This window comes from Heteronotia binoei, chromosome 11 (assembly GCF_032191835.1).
Source record: "Heteronotia binoei isolate CCM8104 ecotype False Entrance Well chromosome 11, APGP_CSIRO_Hbin_v1, whole genome shotgun sequence".
Lineage (NCBI taxonomy): Eukaryota > Metazoa > Chordata > Lepidosauria > Squamata > Gekkonidae > Heteronotia > Heteronotia binoei.
Window position 1 is genome coordinate 24,470,447 of NC_083233.1, and position 9,417 is coordinate 24,479,863.

General features: G+C 46.9%; 1 protein-coding gene across 3 annotated transcripts in view; it reads right to left on the reverse strand.

Annotated features, from left to right (window-relative positions):
• Positions 1-2,700, reverse strand: part of RPL36A (ribosomal protein L36a) — a 63,304-nt gene extending 60,604 nt beyond the window's left edge. The window contains exons 1-2 of one of the 3 annotated variants that reach the window (XM_060249966.1): positions 2,618-2,700; positions 836-978 (exon numbers count right to left, since the gene is read on the reverse strand). In XM_060249966.1, the coding sequence (XP_060105949.1) occupies positions 836-838 (3 nt within the window). In that variant the 5' untranslated portion in view covers positions 839-978; positions 2,618-2,700. Of the gene's footprint in view, positions 1-835; positions 1,228-2,617 lie in introns of those variants that run through there. The other 2 variants (XM_060249967.1, XM_060249968.1) reach the window with 2 other exon arrangements.
• Between the last annotated feature and the right edge of the window lie 6,717 nt (positions 2,701-9,417).

The window sequence follows — 9,417 nt, forward strand, 5'->3', positions numbered from 1 at the left end:
CTAATACAGTAGAGGGATGAAATAGTTCTATCCACTTTCTCCGTACAATGCACAATTCTGCATATACTATATTGTCGCCCATCTTTTTTCTTAATCAAAAAGCCCTAAACTCTTCAACCTTTCCTTACATGGAACGGGGCTCTTGATTGTTTTGGTTCTCCTCCACCTCTACAATATTGTGTTCGAAGTGCAATAACTAGAACAGCACACGGGATTCCCACATGTTATCAGGGTTCACAATAATAATAATTATAAATAATAATTTTGCATGCATGATATATCATCACAATTTTTTTTAAAACCACTCTGCACGGTAAGTCAATACTAGTCCCCTATTGCAGTTGGGGACCGAGGCCGAGAGATACTGCAGCTTGTCTAAGGCCACCTTCTGAACACGTAGCTGGAGTGAAATTCGAACTAGCGCCTTCTCAGATCTCCTTCTCCCCGTGTTACAGCAGCACTCCGCTACACCAGCGACTTTATAATGCTGGCAGTTTAATCAGCCTTCAGGCATGTGAGTCCTCACCCACGGTCCGAAGTGGTACAGCCCAAGCGCCAGTTTGCCACATTAGCGAAAAAGAGGCCTAAATACCCATAGGATTTGCATTCGGGTACTCCCTCAATGGAGAGAAGCAGGAAAGGGCCTACCCACCCGCACTTCCCCTAACCTCGGGCCTAGTCCGTCTCCGTGGCCTCTTTGTCACGATCCCCTGGTATTAAGTCGACCGGACGCCTCAGGGCCGCGTCGCCCACATCGGTCTGCATCGTTGGGCGGCACCCGTGACTCTCGTCCCTCAACCCCCGAGGCAGATGACACCGGATTCACCCCACTCACCATCTTCCCGGCGTCTCCAGCACCCACCGAAAGGGCCGGCCTCCTAAAGCGGAAGAGGCTAATACACAGGGGCACAGGAAAGTGGGAGGCTAGAGCGTCTCTTGTCGTGCTCGGCAGTGTTTCTGGGAAAACTTGTGCGCCACCTATCGGGAACGAGTGGTGGAAAATTATGCAAATTCCAGAAATGATGGGGCGTCGCCTGTGCTTCAAGGCTGCAATCCTCCGCGCGTTTTTTCGTAGAGATTTTTCCCTTTAGACTTTAGTTCCAAAGCGGGGAAATTGTTAGCTGCAGCTTTGCTTTCGCCATCACAGCATGACTGCACTGACACGAAAAGCTGCCACGCTTGGAATTTTCCTGTTTATCTGACTTTTAAAGGTGCAGGTGCCTCCCCCCCTCAAATTTCTGATGAGGTATAAAAGCGGAGCGGAGATCTACAGTTGCCAAGGGCGGGGAAGCAGAATAACTTCTTTCTTTATTTAACCATTTTTTAAAATCAGGAACAACGGAGATCTGATGGTACTTCTTAGAACTTTAGTTGGAAAGAGGAAGCCGCTGCTGCTGTGCAAAGCTGGGGACTTTTCCTGTACAGAGAGATTGCAAACTATAATGCTTCCCCGCCCCCGTTTGCAAGAGCCCCGAACTCCGGTTCTCCCCCTCCCCTTTCCCTTCTACTTGACCTTCATAATGAGAAAAACACACTGCCTGAGCTGATAGCCAGAATACACTGGAGATGAACACTGCTAGGATAAAACGCCTAGTGTCTAAAAGAAGATTGTGCCACACACTTCAGTCTGCTTATGCGCAGACACACTGTTATTAAGTTCATAGGTTTCCTCAGCTAACATCTGGCCGTGCAGCCAGCCCCCACTCAAATCACACCCTGCCTTGGTTTTGTCCCCATTGGCAGGGACCATCCTGAACATACTTCCTCTCTTTAGCCTATGTTTTTCTTGTGCTCCCTCCCATCTTCTACTGAGCCAAATTAGGCTGGGGTTAGGGTGCCAACCTCCCAAGTGGTGGCTGGAGACTTGCTATTGCAATTGATCTCCACATGACACCGATTGGCTCACCTGGAGCAAATAGCTGTGCTGAAAGATGCACTCTCTGGCATTGTACTCTGCTGAGGTGCCTCCCCTCCCCAAACCCCTAGACTCTAGTCCACAAATCTCCAGGTATTTCCAACCCAGAGCTGGCAACCAGACCAGTAGCCAGAATTTGAAAAGTTGGGGGGGGGGGACATGTAAAAAAGTCGAGGGGCACTTCATGGCTCCCCTCCCCTGGCTGCTGTTGCTGCTGTGACTCAGGGCACCTGACTTAGGGTGCCTGACCTTCCTTGTTCCTGAGTCTCCCTCCCATGCAATTTAAATCGGGGGGGGGGGGGCGCAGGGAGGTGGTGGTAGGGTTCCCAGCATCTGTTTTCACCCCAGTGGTAGGGGTAGAGGGATGGAAGGTCGGGGGCACCTGACAGGAAGTCAGGGGGCAGGGCCCCCACAGCCCCCCCCCTGTAGCCACAGGCCTACAGGCAACCCTATCTTGGACAGAAATAATAAGCTTTTATCTTTAACAGGTCACTTTGCCTGTTCAAACTGGCATGATTAGAAATCCTGTTAAATCCTTACACTGATTAAGATGATTCCCCTCCACCCTCAGGGTTGTTTACTTACTTGGCATCTATTTCTGTTGTCTGTTTGTCCTGCTGCTTCTCTGCCTGCCCATAAAGTCAGTTCTGGTCCTCCCCCCCAAAAACCCTTCCCCTTCTCTGCTTTGCTGCAGACACACACCTACTGTCCGTTACAGCCCTGTGTTGAATTTAAGAGCCTCTTTCTTGTATCAGAAGCACAGGTGGCATCACGACAGAAAGGAAACCAAAGACGTTTGGCTGGAAACTAAGAAAAGGGGAACTGAAAGGGTGGGGTTAGCCCCAGATGACCGTCTTTCCTGCAGCTCAGCGCAGTTCTTGCACTGAGTCTCCCGCTCCTGTCGCCAGCCGTTGAAACACTCGGAAACCAGCGGTCCATGCGCTGATTTTTCCAAAGTCTGCACACATCTGGAAAGTCACTGCCTGTGAGGGAAGCCAACCGCAGGGCCTGTGTGCAGAAAGAGTGAGGACCCCCTAACCAGTGAGTCTTTTGCTTTATGCTAGCCAAAGATGGACAGGGCCATGAAGGAAGACAAAATCTGTTGGGTGTGGAAGGGAAGGTGACGGTGATGGAAGGGGGGTGGGGTTGTGTTCTGGACATGTGGTGATTCCTGAACACAGAATTCTTGGATGTGAGACAGTGAGATCAGAGATATTCAATTTATTGTATGCCGGGCTGGCCTGCCATTTGAGGTTCTACCCTCAGAAATCCATTTACTTGGCCTATGCACCCGATGGCATCCACGTCCTGTTTCTTTACAATCTTATGTATGTGCACAGCAGGGTTGCCAACTCAGGGGAGTGAAATTCCTGGAGATTTGGAGGTGGAATCTGAGGAGAGGAGGGACCTCAACAGGGTAGTGTGCTATAGAGTCAGTCTACCTACCCACCAAAGTAGCCATTTTCTCCAGGGGAAACTGATCTCTGTTCAGTTGTAATTCAAGTTGTAATTCAATGAGATCTCCAGGCCCCACCTTGAGGTTGGCAACACTAGTGCAGATACACAGATGTTCTCTTTTTAGAGGACATGTCCTCTTTTTTTGGTGTCTGTATTCTTTTGGGATCTTTTTAAAAAACCGATGAGGATGTCCTCTTTTGGAACATTCCTAGCTAGTAGCAATTATCACAGCTTAAATAAGGGTGTTTAAAATGAGATTGGTGATAATGATCACTTGTTTGAAGTAGTCAGTCGGGGAATATGTCCTCTTTTCTTTGGCTTTTCAAAATATGATAACTCTATGTGAGCACATGTGTGGTATCAATCCAAAGGAAAATAGCATTCAGGACTACAGCACCAGTAGCTTCCCCCTTTCATAGAGTCCAGAATTCTTTCTTTCTCTCTGTCTTAGTGCATGTCCCTGCCCTATTCAGATTGTTAACTACCTCTCCACTCAAACACCATGTGAAAATCTGGGCCCGGGCATGCTGAGGCCCTAGACCAGGGGTGGCCAAACTTGCTTAATGTAAGAGCCACACAAAATAAACATCAGATGTTCGAGAGCCGCAAGACATGGACGTCAGAGGTTTCAAAGCCACAAGGAAGGAAGGCAGATGGAGGGAGGTGGAAAGAAAGCAACTTTAACTTTAAATGCATTTTCCAAACCGCTGGCTTGGCTTGGAGAAGTGATTTAAAGAGGCAAATGCTTTCTCCAAGCCAGTTGATGGGGTGGTGGGGGCTTTGAGAGCCACACAATATGTGTGGAAGAACCACATGTGGCTCCTGAGCTGCTGTTTGGCCATCCCTGCCCTAGACAACATCAAATTTACGATGCCCTATATATCATTATTCTCCCCCCCCCCCCGCCCCTGCAAGGTACGGTAATTCAGTAATTTTTAGTTTTGTTTGTTTTTGTATTTAGAGGCCTCCTCATAATCTGGGACCCTAGACTGCAATTTGCTTAGCTTGTGCATGAATCTAGGTCTGTTTTAAGAAATATTCGTGTAGTGCACCATTTGATGTTTGAGAGCTGCAAGACATGAATGTCAGATGTTTGAGAGCTGTAAGGAAGGAAGGCAAATAGATGGGGGGAGGGAAGTGGAAAGAAAGCAACTTTAATATTAAATTCATTCTCCAAGCTGCTGACTGGCTTGGCTTGGAGAAGTGATTTAAAGAGACAAATGCTTTCTCCAAGGTGGCCAACAGGTGAGAGAGTACACAGTAAGTATGGGCAACTCCTGCAACTCCTTAGGGGTATCAAAGCCTCACACTGTCAGGCGTGTGTAGTTGGGTACATTGTTAAAAATGAACCATGCACAAAAGATGCAGCCATGTCTAATAGCCAGCCTTTATATTTTTAAAAAGCAGATCTGCTGTTTCTTCATGCCTTCCCCAAATGGCAGAAGTTGAGGCTTACTGCATGGCACAGCTTTGATATAATTAAATCAGCATGAACTTCCTCCCAGCCATCCAAGACTGAGTTTGTCAACAAAGTTAAAATGCTGCAACTTGCTTAAAAATGCCCAAACTTTCAGAAAGGGTTTCTGAAGGAAGCGTTCTGTGTAACTCCAAAGCTTACATATTGCGTTGGAATTGCTGGTGAGCCTTAATGAGGGTTTTCTTTTTCTTTTCCTGACCTTGTGGATTTTAATCAGTATTGTGCCTGATTTTAATCAGTGTAGTGACGGTGCACAGTCTTTAGGTGAAGGCCATCTTATCTCATGTCCTGCAGTGATTAAGAGCTATCTCAAAAACTAAAGAGATAAGGTGCTGCCGTTTCCCAGCATCTGAGATCCTTTCTTGAGTACAACTTGCTCAAAACCGTGGCCAGCCCAAATGCACAAGCAATTCAAGTGGTTGCTGGTGGCACCAGTGTTTTCGGGGGTGCTGGTCAACAGTGCATCTTCTGAGATAAGTGCTCCATAATCTTTTCAACGTAGCAAAGGGTACTGAGAGTCATAACAATTTTTTTTTTTTGCAAGAATGCACTCTGCTGAAATCCATCATAGAGGGTCCAACTTGTCCCTTTTTACCAAAGACAGTCCTGTTTTCTGGGACCTGTCCCTGCTAAGTCTTTGCCCCCATTTTGGAGAGAGAAATGCTTTTGGAAAATGTGAATTTCTGCCCTTTGGGTCTGGTTGAACTCATGTTTCTGGAAGTTAAGTCTCTGAATTGCGGGAGTGTGGGTGTGAGCAGTGTTCCCTCTAAACTGAGTTAGTGTGAGCTAGCTCCTTTTAGCCTCCAGCTCACACATTTTTGTCTCAGCTCAGGAAAAATGGCCCCAGATCAAACCAATTTATGCAGTAGCTCACAACTTTAATGCCAATAGTTAATGAAGTAAAATTTTTGCTCATAAGACTCTGCAGCTTAGAGGGCGTATTGGGTATAGCATCTTGTCCTCAAAGGGCATATGCCTAAATCAAGCACGCATGAACGTTAAGGCTCTATGTAACATACAAGCTGTAGTTTCACTGGCTGGTGGAGCTCTTCTGTATGATGTTCCCTCTCATTCCCTCCCCCCCCCCTTTACTGAGTGGAGTAGTTCACATCCTGAGCAGAATAGAACTGATGTGCTCTTAAAATGGGCAGTGGACAGTACAAGACTCTGCGTGGCTCCAGATCGCTGCCAAATGGGGCTTTCTGTGTTCATGAGCCACCATTCAGGCACACAGTGTAGAGCAGGGATGTCAAACTCATTTGTTATGAGGGCCGGATTTGACATAAATGAGACCTTGTAGGGCCAGACCATGTGTATCATAAAATGTAATGCCAGGTAGCAGAGATATAAACTTTATAAAGGACACAAACAAACACAATTAAAGATTTTTAAAAAACTTTAAAAATAAAACATGCTTAAACCATTAGCACTTGTTGGTCTTCAAGGTGCTTTCTTTGTATCTCTCCCATGGGATCCGGGGAACTGGGCAAAGGAAGCTCTGGAACCTCAGCCTATGGAGAAAACAGAGGCTTTGCTCTGTAGCTCCTGTGCGATTGAGCAAGTCTAGCAAAGCAAGTTGTTATGCAGAAGGAAGCAAGAGAGAAGGAAGCAGATGACAGCCAGTTGCTCGGAGGCCTGATAGGAGCCCTCCGGGGGCCTGATTTGGCCCCCTGACCACATGTTTGACACCCCTTGCTTAGAGGGAACAGTGCATATAGCATATCTTTACCTTCTTGGCATTCAAGGATGCCATGGGGCGGGAGAGGAAGCAGAGGGACATCGTTCTGGGGCACCAGATGCTTTGAGGACCCAGACAAAATGTTGTTGGTATGCAGCTGCAAGTTCAGCCCCATTTATTGATCGAGCTGCAAGCCTCCAGATGGACTGTAATCCCTAGGGAGATCAGTAAACCAAGCCAACGGAGCTAGTTGACTGAGCCTCCAGGTGGACCTGGAGATCTTCCAAAATTAGAACTGCTTTCCAGGCAACAGAGACAAGTTCCTGTGGAGAAATGGCTGCTTTGGAGGGTGGACTTTAAGGCATTATACACCATTGAGGTCAAAGTTGGCCAGCCTGTTTATTGAGGGGAAGGAAAGCATAACCCTAACCTTACAGGGTTGGTATAATGTAGGAGCCATGTAATATCCTGAACTGCTTGAGAGAAGGAATGCGTACAGATCTGAGGAATTAGCATGATATGCATAGTAAAAACCAAGGACTAGGCTATTTGACAAGCCATATGGTTTGTTTCCATTGGATTTGAGGGTTGGGTCAGGGTAGGGTGAGGGTGAGGGTGAGGGTGGAACAAAGGGAAACTTCATTCGAAGCCCCACCGGTGGGGGGAGGGCGGTCTAGGCTGTTCTTCCGTAATTTAAAACAGAACAGGTAATTTCAAGGTAAGTGAACAAAACCTGCGATGGAACTTGATCACTCATTTAACAAAGGCTGGGGAGAGTTTGGGTGGCAGTCCTCACAATGAAAACCAGAGGTGTTATAAACAAGTCTGGGAAGCGTTGAAGATGATGTGAATAATGCTTGGAAAGTCCAAATTCTTCTCCAAGAAAAGCAATAGGGTTGCCAGTCCCCAGCTGAGGGCAGGAGACTCCCCAGTTTGGAGGCCCTCCCCTCGCTTCAAGGTTATCTGAAAGCAGAGGGAGGGGAATGTCTGCTTGGCACTCCATTATACCCCATGGTATTCCCATAGGGTATAATGGAGAATTGATCTGTGGGTATGGGGGGGCGCTGTTTTTTGAGGTAGAGGCAACAAATTTTCAGCATAGCATCCAGTGCCTCTCCTCAACCCCACCCCCTCCAAATTTCAAAAAGATTGGACCAGGGAACCCAATTCTATTAGCTCCAAAAGAAAGTGCCCCTATCCTTCATTATTCCAAATGAAGGCAAGGTGTTTAAAAGGCATACTGCCCCTTTAAATGTGATGATCAGAACTCCCTTCAGAGTTCAATTGTGCTTGTCCCACTCTTGCCCTCGGCTCCACCCCCAAAGTTCCTAGACATTTCTTGAGTCAGACCTGAGAACCCTAGAAAGCAAGATTTTATTTAATTTGTTTGATTTTCCTAATCCAATCCGTTTATGTTAGTGGTGGGAGTGGAGGAAAGGACAGTGCCACATGGCACCAAAAATCTCACAAGCTTCTGAGATCTCATCAATCATGGATCTCAAAGAATGAACACTTCTCTCCCCACCCCCTTAAATGAATGCTAAGATTTTTCATTGTGTTGAATTTGAGTCCTGTGTCTCTGGCACCAATTCAGTATATGCTCAGTCCAGGATATTGTATACTGCCTGCATCCTGGAAACTGCCTGTATATCTGATGCTGCCAGCATTTCCAGCTGTGCACAGTGATGTCAAAACAGGTACTAAATTAGCAGCTGGAAAGGTGCGCTTAGAAAGAGACAATCTACAATCTGCCAGACAGTTCTCTTGTGCAAGTCACATTCAAATGCATAGGAAACCCAAACAGAACAAGAAATTGGTTTCTGAGATAAGAACTCCCTGCTAGAGCCTAGAACAGGGGTGGTCAAACTGCAGCTGGGGAGCCACATGCGGCTCTTTCGCACACATTGTGCAGCTTCCAGAGATCAAGGAGGAACTTAATGTAAGCTTACCCTCAAGTAAGCATGGCTAACTAATATGATCAGATGTGACGGTAATCATATGGATTTGGTCTGGACCCCGTACGGGGGTGTGTTATTTGTTGTAATTTATTGAAACTTTTAAAATAAAATTTAAATTATAAAAAAAAAAAGTAAGCATGGCTAGCATTGGGACCTCAGTCAGCCTCTGAGTGCTGACCCATGGGTAGGCAACTATTTCTGCTGTGTATGAAGCAGGGGAGGAGTGGGAAATAGGCAGGCTTCTCCTCCTCTGACATTCTATACGGCTTTTACTCTAAGTAAGTTTGGTCACTAGGGCTGCCAAACTCCCACCGGGGGGTGGGGGATCCCCCAGTTTCGGGGGCCCCAACCCACCAACACGGAGCAGGCTGCCGGGGGGGATCCTCACCCCTGAAGGGCCCCGTCATCACGACATGCCCTGTGCGATGATGTCACGTGGAAGTGACATCACATCAGGATGCTCTAGGATTCATGGTAAAACTCTAGGGTACCATAGAGTTTTTACCACGAATCCTAGAGCATGCCCAGTGCAATGTTGTCACTTCAGGTGACATCATCGTGTTGTTGCACGTAAGATGAGTCCCCCGCCGCAGCGGCAGAGGAACTTGGCAACCCTATTGGCCACCCCTGGCCTAGAATATAGGTCACTCTAATTGCTTCTGGACTTAAACTTTTGCAGGGCTCATCCAGCCCTTGTTCTCAATCAGTTGCAAGCAGAGTTGCAAGTGGGATTCCACAGGAAATGTGCTACCCTAAGGAATTTTTTCTACCTCCATTGAAGGATGTAACTCTGCTTAGAATGGTACTGTTAATACTGCACTATGTTCCTAATAAAAATCCAGCCAAAGCCATCCCTATGGGCAAGTATAATATTTTTGAGGTGGCCACAAAATTTAGCAACCTTAAACTCTGAAAAGCAAGTTTGTACCCT